This window comes from Hetaerina americana, unplaced genomic scaffold, assembly GCF_022747635.1.
Source record: "Hetaerina americana unplaced genomic scaffold, ioHetAmer1.1.p SCAF_19, whole genome shotgun sequence".
Classification (NCBI taxonomy): Eukaryota; Metazoa; Arthropoda; class Insecta; order Odonata; family Calopterygidae; genus Hetaerina; species Hetaerina americana.
The window spans coordinates 2,192,196-2,211,705 of NW_027286752.1; the positions used below are offsets into that span (position 1 = coordinate 2,192,196).

Consider the following 19,510-nt stretch of genomic DNA (forward strand, 5'->3'; position numbering starts at 1 on the left):
ATCGTTAAATATAAAATTAGAAAATAAAGTGAATTGAATTACGCTTTTGTGCATTCTGGTCCTTTAATTCTACATTTTGAATTAGGTTTCAACTTCTATCATTTTCAATTGTACAGTGTCTCTCAGCCTTCTAAAAACGTTCATTGAGAGTTATTTTGCTTCTCGTGGAAACGTACACTGACTGCGAGTTTTAATCAAAATGCCAGAATAAGTATCATTATCAAAGTAGCAATGCATTATTTGAGGGTTAAGAATTCTGCTTCTGAGAAGAGGTCTTTAGTTGTAATCCGGCGATACTAGACAACCTGATGTTCACCAAAGCTGTGTGATTTTTCTCGTGCCATGATTTACCTGGGAAATCACATGCGGCACAGAAAAGGGAAAGGGACTTCTTCCTCTGATGTTTAAACCTAAATAAAATCAAAATTTTTTTATTTAATGTAAAATGAGAATATACCCTGAACAAAGTTTTACGGGAGTAATCCCTCAGTGATTAAGAGCATTAGACTCCTGAATTTCCCAGATTTATATTATTCGTTAGAAACCTACCCCTGGTGACCCGAACTTCATGGGAAATCAAAAGGTGGTACAGGAAAATGAACTGGGGCCCCTCTGGGTGTGCGTAATTGCACATGGTTAGATTAAAGCAAGCTCTGTAATTTTCTTGTATGATAAACCCAATCTTCTTCGCACTTTATTATTGGATTAGAGGAATGAATTCGATTTGAAATGTTATGAAAATACAAATTTTAAAACGTCGCTGTAACAGAACACTTCGATTGAATTTCCGTTCATTTGAATAAATCATTAAATGGAATAATTGCCGAGATGACGCCGAAGCATTTGGTATTACTGCCACGTGGCCCGTGAGAATAGAATCCTAGAATCATGATAGGTCACATTTGCAGCCCATTTATCAGATTTTATTGCGTGGATCAAACTCCACGTCTTTAAAAAAATTCATCCTCGATCATGAAGTCGAACTTGTGACGTCTTGGAAAATATAATTCCTCATTAATTGCCAGGACAACCTTGCTATTGTAAAACATTTTCTGCAAAAAACAATATATCGTACTCAAACATTAGTAGAAACGATAAGGATACTTTTTGAGCAAAACATGTTTCTTGTCATTTTATGGAAGGGTTCAATTCTCCCCATCCATCTAACATTGTCTCTCACCAGTTCTGGATGAGAAAAGTATTTTTTGGTTGTAATCATTTCCTCATCTGCTGATTCAAGCTTTTCATGGCACTAAATGAGCACGGTATGGATTCTTGCAAAGTGCAAAACACGAGAGGATATAACTAAATATTAGCAACAAAACCATTACTTTTGCTTTTACATATCTCATTTTTACTAAGGCTGGAACTTTCTGATGAAGGGTAGCATTGCTATTTCAGGATCAATGAAATATATAGTGGTTACTTCCACATATTTGGATCACAGTATTTATAGAATATCGTATGACTCTCACGATGTCGACTGTCTAATAAATTTCATTCATGTGCTTTTTTAAAATATCGGGCCTAAAATGCACCTTAGCTTGCGGATTATTTTAAATTTTATGATTAGAAATGAAGTGGACATTAACAAGAGGAAATGTGAAATAGTTTCCGGTTTAATTGTGGTCAATTTCATAACATACAATAAGATGCCTAAAAAATTCCATAAATTTACTTTGTTGTCTCACATTGTGATATATAAGAAGTGAACCCATTCTCCGCCTTATTTTATGCTCCAGAGCGCCACCTAAATGTATGTCTAGACAAATGCATCGTTTTTGAAAATTCTTAGCTCATGTCTGGGAAGCATTTGCAATGTGTATGGCTCCAGAAATATTATTTCTATATTCCCAAAGTGGCTTAAATGTATCGCTTCCATTATTTCATAGATTTTCCATGCTTTTGATGTAAGTAGTCGATGAGAGGAAGTTTCAAAAATCCTTTTAGTGATCTTTAGCACTTAGGGTATGTTACATTTCAAATAAATAAGAAAAGTAATTTTTACCATCATGCTTTTGGTTGCCAAAAGTCTCTCCAAAGCCCGAAATTGGCACTCTTTTAGCCAAATATATCTATATATTTTTTTAAAACTTTTCCACAATCCGATAAAATATACTTATTCGAAGATATTGATCTTATTTATCCAATGAAATGCTTTTTCATGGGATATATTTCTGCTATTTCTCCATTTTGTATTTGGCGTCATATGAGTTCATATATTAACGTCTTTTCCTCATATATTAATAGGTCCTCAGATACTAGTGTAATTTTGTATGTCATTATAGTAAAAATGCTTTCAAATTTAAAAAAATTAAAATATATATTTAGCAATTGGTCGGTTTTGTATATTTTATCTAGTCAACCATCAAAGGTCAAAGTTTATCTTGTCTCAAATCAAAACTGTATTCAATAGTAGTAGGAAAAACTTTTAGTTTTAATTGGTGATAAAAGATGCTTTTGCTATCGGAGATGGTTTCATTTTCATGCGCAATCTTCCAAATACAAATATATATAGAGAAAGGTTGTTTTGAACTGCAGGGGCTATTACTTTATAACTCAGTGAGAAAGATTTTCATTTTCATTTGCACTTAAACATGATAAATAATAAAAATTATGTAATGTAATAATATCAGATTTTTTCATGCATTCATAATTAGGATTTACACTAGGTCACTAATTCCTTGTTTTGCTCTAGAAAAATCATTGCTGGTTAATCATATCGTTTTCCAAATACTTGAATGGTCTTATATAAATTGAAAGTCATTGCCATAAAAGATAATTCCTAAGGAAAAATCGCAGTTTTTTCTTTTCAATTCATTAATTTCTTCAAACTTATTCTACTCCAAAATGAGATCTTCCGGCATTATAGCCCATATTCATAGTTGGGTGCTAATAAAAATATTCGCACTTTGTGGCATCATTCTTAGGCATAGTTCCTTCTTACTCTTTGTGATTGACAGAAGATGTATATAAACACACGTCTGTTGACAGAATTGAAAAAATCCTGTTGACAAGTCGTGTTATTTGACAATCAATCTAGAGTAATATTGGGAGTAGAACATTTTGAAAGTAGGAAGTTACATGAAACCGGCGTTCTAGACTTATTATCATATCAATTACAGACCAAGTTCATTAATTAAACGTAGAACAATTGTACTTAATTGTTTTGAGTACAAAGACAGTCTTTAGGATTAAAAGAATGCACGGATATCTTGTGAAATGTGTGAGTTACTAGATATCACTCTTATTCCTAGTCGGAATAACGAAGGCCCGCGTAGCTTTTTTTTACTTGCTTTTGAGTATTATTATCCCACACCCTTAACAAATATATGATATTCACTTCACTGTCGTATATGGATTGCACCCGTTCGCGATTATCTGGTCGCCGCTGTTTTACTTTATGTAACTTGTTTAGAGCGACAGGGAAAAATCATCATGTTTTTATGATATATTTGGTGAAATAATATGTTAAATTTGTAAGACTTAATTCTCCAAAAGTAATTAGTGAATAATTTCCCTTCATATTATCATATGTTTGCAGGTCGTGAGTCAATAATTCGAATCACATGTCCCATATAAAAGTAGTAATTACGAAATTCTAATTTTGATTAGTTACTAATTAATGTAAATATGACATTTTTTGTTGTGATGTCAGTCAAAATTTGGACTCGAATCTTATTTTTTTTTGAAATATTCATTATATACGAGATCATAATTGGCGTAATAAGTCATATCAGCCAAACATGATGGGGAGTAATGCATATTTTAATGGTCGGAGGTACTTAACGAAAAAACGTACGTAATCATTCTGAATGAAAACTAAGGTATTTTGTGTAATTGTTAGGTAAAAATATGGCTTTTAGATGTACAATGCGTGTGAATCGTTTCCGTTAAGAATCACTATTCTATGTATTATCAACGTTTTTCAAGACACCGTTGGATATATTCGTATGAAGGAGTTCACTTCCTGTCATACTTAATTTTGAACTGTTGGTACCTGTAGAACAGTCAAATTTTCTCGATATATTTAGAAAATATCAAATTTAAATGCTGTCAATTCTTTTTATTACCATATCATAGTAACTATTTATTTAATAGAGAAAGAGAATATTGGATTGGTTAAACAGAAAACATGAGTTGAAATTTGCAAATTTAAAAAATGAAATCCTATTCGTAGATATTGATTTTTTTGTAGAAGTTGTAGTCTCCAGTGAAACATTTCTTACTTTCAAGTCAAATGTTATATGGGATGAAGTAAGATCCGGTGCTTTTTCCGGCTAATTTGCTTCATGAAGTTTTCTCGTGTCTTCCACCGGTTGAGGGGTTCCAAATTGGCCGACGTTTCGATGCCCGACACGTGCATCGTCCTCAGGGTGGATGATTTGTGTGCATAACCTATTGCTATTTATAATATTGAACTTGCAAATATGACTTGAAAATTCAGTCGTGTTAGATCTCAAGCTACCAAATTATAGACAAATTGTTAGAAAAGATAATAAAAATAGGGTTTCTAAGATGTCATTCTTGCGAAAGCAACGAATGAGATACGGAAACTTGTTATTTTTCATTTGAAACATTTCATATGCGTTATGGATGCATGTTCACCGCGGAAATCCTCATGTAGGTAACGTCGGACAGCTTAATTAGTCAAATGCTAAAAAAAGAATTCGCAAAAAATTATAAAACTTATACGGCAGCACCCATAGACAGTAGCTTGGTGGAATTTGTTGCCACTTAGTGGTAACAAGGGACAATTTAGCACAATACTTGAATCATTTAAAAGTTAAGATCAAATTAGCAGTGGCACAAAAAATGCATTCAGTTACTTGCTTGGTACTTAGTTTATAATATGCAATTGGTATTTTTAATATATATATATATATATATATATATATATATATATATTCAATTTATATATTCAATTGGTCCATAGATACGATATAAAAAATTAAAAACAATTTAGCCAATTTAGATACTCATTCTTTCTGCTAATAATATTTGATGGCTAAATCTTATAGTGCCTAAGTTTAACCCAACCCCTCTGAGTTCAATTACTATTTTTATTACTATTATATAAATACTACAAACTCTAGTCCTGGACAGCCGGGTAAATTGAAGGTCATACGTGCATATTTAAGTAGGTAGATGCTAATATAAATATTCCAAAATATTCCTACATTTGTCCTTGAAAGTTAACTCACTTAATGTGATAACAAAGTTAGTAAAAGTAGCTTGTATTTTGCAAAAAATATCTTAATTTGATGTAGTGTGCGATATTAACAACCTAAGGAATAGATTTCTAACGTCGCTAATTTTAGAGCAAACTCCAATGTACCTAAACTTCACGCAATTCCTCCGTCTGCGAATCTGGTAATGCGGTATTTCGTTATGCGGCTGCCCATTAATCACAACAGTTTCTCTGCTTATCAGCAGACTTTTTTATGCAGCATTAAGAGATTAATAGTTCAGAGAACGCTGTCGAGGCCTTCCCACCTATTTCCCCTAGCGCGTCTTTTGAGGAGATACTTATCGGTGATGATATGTATTTCATTCGGGCAGTAAAGATAACATTGAATGGGTATAGAAGGTAAATGAAATAATACACGGTGTGGAGCAAGTGTTTATGATTGAATTCGGTAAATGGTGCAATGCTGTTTTTGAGTTATATTATGAAAATTCTCCGTCCTAGCAAAGAGGAAATGAAGTTCAAATTAATGAATAGAATCTTGAACGAGATTATTAATTGTGATAGATCAGGAACCCTTTGAGAAGGAAGTGAATTTTAAAAGGTAATATGTGAGGAATTTATTTCATTTCGTATATTGCGAATGTATTCAATTTCCTAGGAGAAATGACAGGTTTTAGTATTTAATATTTGGCCCAGTTAAAGTCATTATTACTTCAAATAATCTGTGGTGGCATTTAATGTAGGTTAAGTACCTATATTATCGATGGGGATACGTGAACAGTGTTAAATACCAAATGAATTCTGGAACAGATAATTTATGGAAATATTGATTAATAAAAGTAAAATTTGTATAATTAATAAAAAATCTGCAAGAATGAAATTCGAAACCCCTAAACCTCAGCGTTAATTTACAATTACTCTAACTTTGAAGTCAACGTTTTAGTAGTCGTAGCCTCAAAGAAGTGATTATTGCACTTGTATGAGGTAAATTAAACTCACCCCAGTCCTTGAGGCCTTTTTTATTTTATATTTGTGGAATTTCGTTCACAGTTTTATTGGCCATTACTGGAACGTGTACACTTCGTGGGTATTTTTTCTACAACGATTGAATAAGAACACTTTCGGTTGGCTTTGGTCAGAGTTTTGGGTTTGAGTGAAGATAATCTCGGCAAGGCCAGCACATAATAGCAAAAACCAGGGCGTTCAACGTTCCATGTCTATAAAGTTATGTGTTGCATTTGAAACCTTCATCTCAACTAGATTTTCATGTAGAAAACGATAAAACATTGCATCTTGTAGTTGTTCAAGGCATTTGATGATAACTTACTCATCAATCCTCCACTTGCCCATAAGTCATCTCCGTCTTTAAATAGATTCCGTGTTATTAGCTCGTCATAAGCTAAGAAGTCTCTTTATAGATGAATTAATTTCTTCATACGCTAAGTTCATTCAATGAACTTCTTCCGTTACTTCATTATTATATTCATCAGTGCTTCGTTATACTTGTGAGTAGTTAAAGGCCTTCTCTGATTACTGCTTTCCATAGCGCCGTCTATTATGGCTTTTTAGTAAATTATAAAGCTATGGACCAGTTATTTTCTTGTTATCATGAACATTACCACATTTTACATGTCCACCATACTGTCTCACAGTCATACTGTCTTCTTTTCCATGCTCGTTTTGTTAAAGTAGCAGAAAAAGCAACTCCATATGTAGGTATTACATACCATGTCTCGACGTCCCAGCTAATCAAGGCAGTTAACATAAGATTTTTTCCCTTGCCTGCAAACCTTCTAAGATTTATGGTGTTAAGAAAATTCAGTAAATATTTGACATAATATAGTTATTAAATTTGGGGGATAATTTGCTAACTAAGCTTTAACTCTCAGAAATATCCGAAACCCTGTCAATGCGGTAATATATTATTTTGGACAAGTAAAACAGGTAAACATAACAGTTCCAGGTTTAAATGTGTATAATTCCTTCATGATGAGGGTAGAAAAAGAAACTTTGCTCTTCCACATAAAGATTTAATACTTCACATGACCTTGGTTTCAATGCTACGCATCATCATCAGCATTCACCTGATAATGATGGGCAGCATCAAAATCAAGGTCGTGTGAAGTATTAAATCTTTATGTGGGAGTGCAAAGTTTCTTTTTCTACCGTCATATATGAAACAGGTGTCAAAATCAGTGATACTGTTCTAACGTGACCACGTGGTAGCCGAGGGAATCCCTGCGCCACCGCGCGCCGAGAAATCCCCTTTCCTTTGGGCGATGACGTGTTGAAGCACCCTGCGGCCCCCCCTTCCTTCGCCCCCTTCTCCCGCCATCATCACGTCACAAAATTAGGATAGGCTTCCGGATGGTTCAAAATTTTCTTTGATCAGCGTACCTGAAATCAGGTTGATTTTTTTGGTTGCACTTAACCGGTGAGATTATTTTTCTCTGGAGGACCTAGGGTTGCTTTTTTTGGGCTTTACTGGTAAAATTCAGCCTTGGGTATCGATTTTTATTGGCTATTGTCACATTAAATTATAAAAATTATAAGGTAGAGGCTTCATCCTAATTTCAAAGCCGGCAGGCAGATCGAGCACTTCATTGTGGCCTTTGCTTAAGGTGCACTTGAAATGTGGGATAATATGCATGCATCAAACTCTAGAAAGGTTCATTATGGCCTATTGAAATTATTTAAGAAAGTTCTTAAGTTCATTATCCGATCGATTAAGCACACTGATACTGGCTTCACAGCTGTGAATGGGTATTTTCAAGGGTATCATTATCGCCTGTAATAGGCGTGTTTAATTCCACTTTGAATATTTTGATGATTTATTGGATTTAATCGGTTGAATTACTTGTTAACCGATAGCAGCAACTGGCAACAGTGTCAGCAATAACAACTTATGGTGGCATAGGTATGATATATTTAAATTCGACATTGGTGTAAACCTTTTCATGGCCGTATTAGCATTTCCACACCTACAAAATAGGTCTATCGAATTGAAATCAACAACGCCTTCCTTAGGTTTTCTATTGAAACTTACCGTTATTCTTAGCGAGCATTTGGCGAAAGGCTGTTGGACAGTTAAAAAACAATTTAACTCCTTGGCTGTTAATGAAAGTCAATCTGAAATTATAAATTATGTATTAAAATTAATTCTTTATTGATGATTTACCAGCCTGTTAAATATGTTATTGGGAATTATTCAAATGTTAAGAAATATGCGAAAGGAAATTAAATAGTTATTTTTTCCTAACCGAATACGACAAAAATCTTAGAGAACTTTAATAATGAATCGTATGAGAGTAGTTCAATGTATTGCATCAATGTATTAATTGATAAGCTTTTTTTAATGTTTTATCTATTGATTTAAATGCAATAGTAATATTATGACTATTTCAAATTACGGGGTATAAAAGTGCAAATTTTCCATTTGCTAACATATCTGGCATTCTCTTTGAATAATGTCAAATGTTGTCAATTGACGCTGACTGTAGCTAATTGAAGCTATATAGCTTCAATTATATTCTCCTAGAATGGTCAATTTGTTCCTCATTTAATACTTGAAATGATGTAACTAGAGCTTTCGAAAAATGTTGAACTGAATTACTTCTCAGATGTTACCACGGTATTCGGTAAAACTTATAAACTAAAATTTGATTAAAATTTATAAATTCGAGGAAATAACGAAAAATATATGTGTACTTGATAAAAGCCAAGCATCTAAGTATGGGCAATTTGAAGTATAAAATATAGAGAAATTGGCTACTCTTTGATTATCAAAATCACAAATGTATGTGTGTATATATACGATGTGTGTGTGTATATATATATATATACACTCGTATATATAATTATTATTATTTGGTAATCTACCGGTTAAGGTAGGTTTTTTTGGATGGACACAGCTCCTAAATAAATATTTTGTGACTCCAATGAAAGCACAACATCCTACTCTACATCACGTCCCTCTTCATCTCTGAGTACCTTCTTCCACCCTTCATCCCGTCCAACATCCCTATCCTGTTCCTTCCCTTTCCTCGTTTGCCTAAAATTCTCCCCTCAATTACAGTCTTCAATATCCCACTGCCGGTTAATACCCCCTTCATCCACTTTTCCTGCCTCCATAGGATTTCTCTCAACAAACACCTCTCTTTGCCCACCATACCAAGAGCTTCCTCATTTGTTTTCTTCTCTGTTACGACTCATTATTATATTATATTATTTATAGATTATATTATGTTTTATATTTTGGCTGGAAACATTTCAGAATCCCCGAACAATAATTTTGAGTCCATAACAGGATTGAAAAATGAGTTAATGTTTAAACATTGAATTCATAACTAAAACATGCATTTATTTTCTGAGATGTTATAAAATGAAGCCTTTGTGCATTGCACGTCCAGGCATTTTAATTTCTGGGTATAGTTTTGTGACGACTTTTCTTTCTCCCTCCGATAGGCGGAAGCAAGACGAGGTCCAAGTCCTGGAGGAGACGATTCGTCAGAGGAGCGAACAGCAGAAGAAGGCGGGCGTGGAGCTGGATGCCACGTGCCATATATGCCTCAAGACCAAGTTCGCCGATGGAGTGGGCCACGTCTGTAATTACTGCAACATCAGGTGCTGCGCAAGGTGTGGCGGGAAGGTCACACTGCGCTCAAATAAGGTACTTCAGACATCTATGTGTTGTAGAGTCGCTAAGATTAACAAAGGAACCCCTTCTTCTCTTGTAAGAGAACCGAACCCCTGCTGTTCTGACATTCCGTAAAGGACATTCGTTCCATGGCGAATGGTCTTTGAGTCCTCTGCCTTCGCTATGTTGCTTCTATGAGTTAATAGTCTATGAGCAAATAAGAATGAAATGTTTCTTAGTTTCACCGTAGTTTTTCAGAAAAACATTATTATGCTTATTCTTGTAAATATCTCTTAAAATTAGCATATGGTACATATATTTTTGCAACTAGTGAATATTGAGAACCTATAAAAAAGAAAAATTTGAAAACAAAATGTAATCCTTGACTGTTGTTTAAGAATCAAATTAGATCAAAAATATTTTCTCATTGCCATTTAAGTTGAACCAATGTGATCCTCCGGCCAATGACGCATCTTGTATTTTTGCGGAGGGTTGAAAGCGGCTATATTTCAAAGAACCATGGAAGGTTAAATGTTTGAAATCTTAACTCAAGTAATTTGCATTCAAGCTATGAAGAAGAAGAATAAATTGCCGAGTTCAAAAATATTTAAAGCGATACACTATGTTATTTTATGTTATTTCATTGGATGTCCTGTTAGTCAGTTAAATTGTTGTTTTACTCACTTTCATTGGAGCAACTACCAATTTAAGACCAATAAATACTCAATTTAATTTGCTTATGAGAAATTCTTGTATCTGGATGAGTTTTAATTTGAAGGTTAGAGAACTTGATGCTTGGGCAATGGTTAATAAAACAAGTATGAGTTGAGAGAATCACTCCATGAAGTAAAAAAATGTAATTTACTCTTAATAATTGAGTGTTGCAATTTATGTAAATACTAAACGTATTGAATAGTTATTATAATATTATAAATAATATGATATATTTGATTAAATAAAATTGGATATTAGATGTCATGTTTTATTAGGGTTTGTAATTAAACTGGTGGGTAATAGTCCTCCACTGATTGGACATTAAATCATTCTCAAAAAAGTAATTCCTATAGTTAAGCTGGTAAAATGATGGAGACAGAAATATTAATCTCATTGATCAAATTATTTACAAATGTACAAAAGTCTCTAATATCTTAGAGATGTTTTTACATAAAGTAAAATCCATTATACAATTAAGGAAGCACTAGAAAATCGAATGATAAGACTCGTAAATACTATCAGGTTCAAATTAGAAGTGGCTGACGACACCAAGCGGTTTTATAGGGACTGAACTCAACGTCTTATTCAAATTCGTTCGTAAATTTATTTATTTGCTTCCTTATTAACTGTCTGGTTATTTGATTGAGTTTTAATTTCATAACCATCGTGTTTATTCCGCCCACGCAATTATATTGATTATTATTCTTTTATTTCAACAGTCAAAATATGCAAGTTTATTTTGATAATAATTTGTTTGGAAAGGACGTGATAAGCAAAGGCGTATCAAGTGGCTCTGTTAGAAGAGAAAAATTCATAAACCTGCATGAACTCCGAAGTGGGGTGTGTAGCAGATATAAATGTCACGTGTTGCCATGGAAACTAGGCATTTCGAAAAAATATGGAATTTTGTATTTTTTCGGCCGTAATTATTTTCTACAGGCTTTTTGTTAAAGGTCATTCTTTTCCATTGGAGAAACTAATGTATTCATTTCGATCACCCGTACACGTTTTAATTTAATGAAATAGAATGACAGTACAAAATACTGAAATGTTTAGATTGATAGTCACTTAAAGCTTCTGTCACCAAAGGGTCCTATCGATTTTTATAATTTTATTATTGGCATTCTAACGTTCAAGGTAGGTTTTCGGAGGAAAAAGGCTGAATATCGGCACATTTTTTAGCTTCGTCTAATGAAACGTACGGTGACACCTTATGCTGGTCTACGATTCCACATATATGCCCCCTCCCTTCCGTTCACATTGATAAACTCAGCAATGAAATTTTTGCAAGCAAAATATACACGTTTATCTCATTGAAGGTAGGAAATACGGCATTAGTCATTTTATTCCAATATACCATAGATTGCTTTGAATGTAATGTATTAAATTTCTAAGTAAAATTTAGAAAAAAATGAGTCCTGAAATACTGAGATATTTTTAGAGTATATTTGTTTCGCAATTTCAACTTCTTTGCGTTCATCTTGTTGTAAATATATGAATCCAATTGGATTCGGAGGCAAACCATTATTGATTGAATAAATGAATATATCTTATTTATGAATAATCTGAATCAATAATGCCTTAAATATGAAAATATTCCACATGCAGAATTTCATAGTCAACTGAGTGAAATAATGTATTTTCGGCAAAATACTGGTATTGTAACAGCAATCTGAGGATGAAATGAAATGAGAAGAGGTATGTTTTTGTTCTTTTATTATTCTCAGCAGTATAGGGAAACCCTAATTTATTAAGTTCCAGTCATAACTGAAAGTATTTTCTCTCTCTGCCTGATGCTACAGCATACGTATTTGTCACGCGAGATAGATGCTTAAGCAATAAACCATTAAATGCATGAATTTATCACCAAAAAGGTTTTTTTATTGCTAATTTTCATTTTTTTAGTTTTAACTGAAAATGATTTAAACCTAAATCAATGGGGAATTCCTTTAACCTCTTCCAATATCGAAATGATTCAACTGAGTAACTACTGATATGTTGATTAAAAGTGATTTTGAATTCGTCTGAATTCAAATATTAATAGAATTTCACCAATTTGAATTAATACAGTTAATGCATAAAGATATAAGTTTTCATTTTAAAAATATTGTTTTATGCCCACGAAATTCTGTAACAAAACGTAAGAGCCCTGATTTCGAGCGCCACTCCTAAGAAGCGGCGTTTGTAGGAACCATTTCCCCTTTTGGCCTGGGCAGTTTGAAACAAAGTAGATCAATATGCTTATCTAAGTCGTGCCTCGTTGAAATTTGAAAATGTTATTTCAATATTTTAGAATTATTTCCTAATCATTTAAAAATAGGAAGTCAATTTTATCATATGTATTATTATGTTGATCATAATTTTATAACACTCATTATATTGAGTAAAGGAAAACTCGATTCTTGGGCGAAGCTACTGTTGCGTTAAAATTCCATTTCCTTAAAATGATTTTCATATGCGGACGTTATTACAATTTGATTGACATTAATACTATTTTGAAAATTATAAATATACCCCTCATGAAGTAACAAGATGCAATAAATTCGTTGGTTATCTTTCACCCTATTCGAAATACCTCGTGAATGGAGTTCGCATTGTGCAAATGAATGTCTGGACTTTAAAATCTGTTTTACAGAATGTTGTATACCATCTATATCTAAAAGTTTAATAAAACATATCATATAAGAGCTTGCAAGGTCAAGACTAATTGCTCCTTATCGGCTGAAAATAATTAATAACCAATACTTAGGTGATTTTTTACTCACTTCTAAAATTAAATTGCCAAATTTCCATACCATCCCGACAAACAGTTATAAAATTGTTTTTCTGGTAATTAATTTTAGAAATCGACGATCATTTTCATATGAAAAATTATCAACCTTTTAGTTTATCTATGAATAAATTTCTGGATATATGAAATTCTTTACAGAAAATCTGCACTTATTGATTAAAATATTACTTTCCTAAAATTGTATATTTCTGTCCCAAATTTATTATAAATTCTGTATTCACTTTGCTGGGAAACAATCGAAGAGAATTTTGTAAATGAGTTTAATGACAGAAATAATTAATGTATTATTTGGTTGTAATTTCTCAACGATCATCTTTATCCCAACATTGTGTAATCTGAAGAATTTGAAAACTGCTCGAAGATCTTGTCTCGTTGAAATGTTCATTTAATTTTAATACAAAGTTATCAAAGATCACTTGTATAAAATAATTCATGTGGCTATACCTTGGACAAATTTCATACAATCTGTAATTAATTAGGCAAACTACTCATGATAGAAAGAAATAATTCAACTCAGGAATACATTGATTGAACATCATTCTTAAATATGTTTTCAGTAAAAGCACACAAATTTGTAAAGTAATTATGCCCTTAGCTTTTGTTTTCAATCGATATATCAATTCAAAACAATTTCAGTATGAATAATTGCTACATGTTGACTTAGTAGTTTTTCATTTCACTTTGTTTTACTGTCATCATTGTACTTTAAATGGAACATAATTACGAACAACTGATTCATTTTAAAATAAGAGTAATACATAATCTAGAAAACTGTTGTAATTGTTTCCAAATTAAATTTATTTGATATTTATCTACATAGACTTATTTATTAGTTTAATAAGTGATTAATCAGTTGCTATAATATAAATGTTCAAAGAGTACATTCTGCGAAACTTACAATTTCTTGTTGTTCCTAACAAATTTTTAATTCATCTGAGAAATGATTACGAAAAAAATTCATTATTATGAACAATAACATTCACATAACGCGTAGAAGGTATTCATTATGAACAATGGCTGATACATTTGAGAATGTTTTTTCATCGTATCAAAGAGAAATTGTTCTTTGCATATTCGTATGTCGAATTGAACATCTGTGTCGCCGATAGTACATCCTGATTGGTTGCAACACGCATTACACAAAGATTTGTGGATTGCATACATACAAGGCGTTAATGTCCAAATAATTCCAAGAGGGAAGAAACTAACGTGAATTCCAGATTAAACTGCCATCGTGGTTATGATGAATATGGAGAAAATTATTTAACGTCTGTTTATTGTATAATATGTATTAGTTCTCCACGTAATTTTAAATCCAACACTGATGTGTTTCATTGGTAAATTGCGACACCGTTGAATAGTAATTTTAGATTTTTTGTCTAGAACGTTCCAGTGTGAATCCTGAAAATATGTAAAATTTTGTATTCACCGGATAGCATCTGTGCAGAATGATTTTGAATGTGTTAATATTTGAGCTGAACATTTGCCCATACACTCAGTCACCAGTTTTCCCGTAACAATCACTTTTCGCTTACGAATGCGTATAATTCTGCGAATGGCACATTATTAAATTATCAATACCGGCTCAAAGTTCGTCGAACGAGGCAAAGGCGGGATTTTATTGCTCATTCATTAGCCCGAATTCTGGCGCAGTTTTGAATAAACCCCAACCTCACCTAAGGCGGTCAACGTCGTCCCCGCCGTCTCCGATAGATGGCAGTGCCGTGCAGTCTCGAGCCCTTTGGGAAAAGCCGATATTATTTATGGCTACTAGCCCAGGGAATGGGGGTTGGGCGTTGAGGTATATCGCCCTATATATGACGCCCTCAACTGCATATGGGCCTGCGCAAACGGGGCACTAATAAAAAAAAACGAGTGATTGAATTTCGGCGTTCCTTAGTGCTGCTTCACGCCCCTGTGTTTTTCACTATCATTTCCAAATACTCAAGCTCAAGAATGAACTTCAAGAATTCTTACACAAATAGAACGTGGTTTTAATTTTTTTCTAAGTCAGGTTTTCGATTTATGAATTTCCATCTCTGAGGTTTGTCTATTTCTTTAATTTTAGTAGAAAATATTCCATGTAATGAAGAGATCCTAAATTTAATTTTGCTATCCGTAGACCCCCACATTAGCGTTAGATTGGAAGAAATGGGTCGTTAAGGTGTTTTATTGAACCAAAATTTTGTGGGAATCATAACTGGGTCGCCGCTATCTTACACAATGAATCTATGAATTTGATCCATTTAGTTTAATTTTAAGAAAATGCGCATAATTGATTTCCTCATGCATGCAAATTCAATTGCATGCACCAGAAATGTGGTATGCTAAACTAAACACAGTTTTAAAAATTCCATAATTCGTTATATTGTTCTTCATAATACATTGTATCCCAGTGTATCTATTTTTCTTTACATACATAGTGTAATGGTGGCGCCAAATTCCCTCCAGTACAAGATCGTTTTAAGCAATGTAATGATTCGCATCCCTATTCACTTTGCATTTCAATTAATTAGCTATAAATTTAATCAGTTAAACAAATATTCAAGTTCCATGCATCTCTTCTTCTAAATAGCCGATCAACCTTTAATCAAGCGCGAGTAGTGGGAATTTACCAGTGAGAAATTCCACAGCATCAGACGTGTATTGAACATATGTGAAAAAGAAACGAGTTGGAGATATACGCATACGCAACGAATGCTTCGGGGCGATGAGCGAAGTGCCTCACTCCCTCTCCACGTGAATTCTGCGAAACATTCTTTTTGTAAGTCAATTCAAAGGAACAACTGGTCATCCGAGTAAACTAATTAAGCGGACTACCGTGGGCGGATCGCCGGCTTAAAGTCGTGCGCCCCAGAGATACACGCAGGCGCTCCCGTGGGAATCAGACCAGAAACAGGCGAGCCCGGGTGAGAAGGGTGGTGGACGATGTTCGAGGATGTATGGCAGTATGTGGCGTGGATAAATGAAATGGAGATGATATGGGTGACACGTCGATAGTCGGAAGCAGAGCAGAAATTACATGGAAGAGACGGAAAAAATCTTTTGAGGAAATAAAACGAAGGGGAAAAGTAAAAAATATGGATGTGTCGAGCATAATGTCCGCATGTATTTTCACGTTCAAGTACGTTAAATATTTCCTCTGTAGTTGTATTGTAAATCGTCTTTTATAGATAGTAATTTGCTGAATTATAAGGAAGTTTTTATGACAAAAGGATTGAATTCTGCGCGTTTGGGAAAATAACCTTAAATTAATTAGAATGATATAACGAATCCTAAATTATGTCGAATGGGCCATGTAAAATCAATAGGGGTATTGATTAAAAATCTGACCTCCGATGGGCATGAATTTTATTAACAGTCTTAATTTAAAAATCATAGTAAACGGATAAAGCTTTTGAAGGAACCGAGGAAACCATCGTTTCCATCAGATTAGGTTCGAAAGAGTAAAGATGTCTATTTTTAGTCTTTCCTGAGATGATAATTTTTTCTTTCACATATATTTATGCAGTAGATTTATTATTACCATTTATTGAAGAGAAGAAATAGCCAACCAATATTTTAAACCTTGTGAAGCCTCAGTCAGTACACATATTTTTTATTAAATGAAAAAATAGGAGCGATAAAATGATAATGTCAGTAGTTTGAGTTTCAATATTTTTAATGAGATTAAAATGCTGGAAATAAATAGGTAATAAACATTAATTTTAAGTGAACAGTTTGAATTAGAAGCGATTAGCCTGTAATTACTGACTTCCTTAAATCTTTAGATCTTATGTAATCATTTTAGAATGCCTTGTAGAACATGGCCTATTATTTTGTGTAAAAAATTATTTTTTAGGGTTATTAATTATTGAATAAAATAATGTAAGACTAAAATATTTTTTTTTGATAATTTTGCTTTAAATATAAAATCTTAACGTAACATTACTTAGGTCAAAATTCACTTTAGTGACGATGGCAGTTCATCAGATATGCAAATGTAGTTTGAACATTATTTCGATCTCTGTTGTTGGATAAGACTTCCCCTGTATTATAAAAAAACAAAAAATGTCATTATAATTAATTAAAACTAATTTCATTGGATGAAATCATTTATAAAAAAGTAAATACATTTTTTGGCTTTAATATTTCCGAAATAAATTCCAATTAATATCAAGGTTAAAGTAAAAAAAAAGATTTGACCGGAAAATATCGTAAATTAGTCAAAAAATTCTAATTAAGATGTTTATTGCGATCACTGACTCATTTCTACAACTGAAGATTTGTAAGGAGGAAAATACTTCAAAATATTTACCAGTCCCACTATAAACGTGATGTATAGGGTGACAACTTCATTAAAAATGCTCTGACCCCAAGTAAGTAAGTTTGATTAAATATCATTCATGAAAGTAGCACTCATTTAAAGAGAACTACATAAAACGTCTTGCTATACGTAGATTGTGTGCCGTTAACAATTATTATAATGGAAAAAAATGATTTTCAGTGATATACAACGTAATATCTGCTCGATACTCCGATTATAGACATCCTTTTGGGATCCCCACTCTCGCAAATCCTGATTTTGAACGGAAAATTGACAAACTGCAGTCATTTGAGATAAAATCCTCCCAGATACCTTGAGCACACGGGGAGGAAAGCTATCAACAAAAGAACCACCACGAATTATTATTTGTGAAGAACTCAACCAGCTGAGTGCAATACTGGTATCAGATGGCCAATAAGTGGGCAGAATACCGATGGACCCGTGGCGGTCGCTCGAATTATATTGGCAAACTTTACTCGAGCACATTCGCACGAAAACCTAGTCACACGAACATACACACACATACACTCATTGCACGCACACTACTTAAAGCCTCCCATTAATTTATTGATTCCGCCGGGCCTTATGTTTTTATGGCTCCACGACGGGGGCGGGTGTAAAGGCCTGATTCTATCCCCATTTTCCACCCGCCCCCAACCCCTCCCCCTCGTCTACGTCCTTCCCTTCAAGAAGGAAACCCTTTCGTCCTTCAAGGGCTCTCCCCCCCACCCGACAACCCTTCCTCTTACTCCGCCCTCTCCCTTTTTACTCCCGCAAGGTACTAGGGCTTTTTTTCCCCTTTTCCTCTCTTCTCCTTTTTAAATATCCGTCTAATTTTATCCCCTCCCCCACCACCTCCTCGGCCTCCCGAGAGAGAGGTCCCTCCTTCCTCCACCCACGCGCGGGGATACTGGGCCCGAAAATCCTCCCACACCCACCGCGCACACACACATTCCCTCCTCCGCACCCACTGCCTCCCTCAACGCCCACACACCCTCTCGTCGCCTCCCCGTCCCCCCACACAAACGCCCTTCCTCTTTCCCTTACCCTCACCCCCCCATTCTCTCGGGGGTGCACCCTTCCCCACTGTTTGCCCCACTCTCTCCTACCTCGCCAGCCCCCTCCGCGGCCCGCCGCCCAATGACGTCACGGCCCGGGATGTGACGCAATATATTGATCCACAGCTCCGGTTTTTCCAGACTCCGGGACCACGCGAATGGTTTGGAGGGGCTTGCAAGGACTCTCCACTCTCTCTCTCTCTCTCTCTCTCTCTCTCTCTCTCTCTCTCTCTCTACCTCCCTCTCTCCCTCACTCTCTCTCCCTCACTCTCTCTCCCTCACTCTCTCTCCCTCTCTCTCTCTCTTACTCTCTCCCTCCTTCTCTCATCTCGTCCCCCTTCCCTCACTCCTTCCCCTATTCTCTCTCCCCTCCTTCTCTCCCCAACCCTCTCTTGCTCTCTTCGAGTCTCGTGTATTGGGTATCCAAAATAGTCTAAGATGAAATGGGTTCGTCATTTTTTAATATTTATGCACCAAGAAAGAATCATGGGAAAAATTAGACTTGTTTCCCATGCTAAAAAAATGTAGTCAGTAATGAGTGGTGGATTCTCCAGTAGAAGTGGAATGACGGTTTTATATTATTATGTTTTTTTGATTATTTTTTATATTGTCATATCTCTGCGCAGCAATAGCAATTGAAATATCAAACAAATATTAGATGTAGTCATTCTTCTCGGTGGTTTTGGCTTTCAAGTGCGTTGTCAATGTTGTCCATTTCCTCCCCCCACTCACTATCCTTAGTTTCGCTTCTTACTTGGTTTCCGTTCCGATCGCTTGCCTCCTAATTCCCGTCTTCCCCCTCCTATCCTCGCTC

The 19,510-nt window shown here is 34.5% G+C and overlaps 1 protein-coding gene across 6 annotated transcripts in view; it reads left to right on the plus strand.

Moving 5' to 3' along the window:
- Window positions 1-19,510, plus strand: part of Rim (Rab3 interacting molecule) — a 509,632-nt gene that overhangs the window by 103,665 nt on the left and 386,457 nt on the right. For all 6 annotated transcript variants that reach the window (XM_071584461.1, XM_071584462.1, XM_071584463.1 and 3 more), the window contains exon 2: window positions 9,656-9,860. In XM_071584461.1, the coding sequence (XP_071440562.1) occupies window positions 9,656-9,860 (205 nt within the window). The remainder of the gene's footprint in view (window positions 1-9,655; window positions 9,861-19,510) is intronic.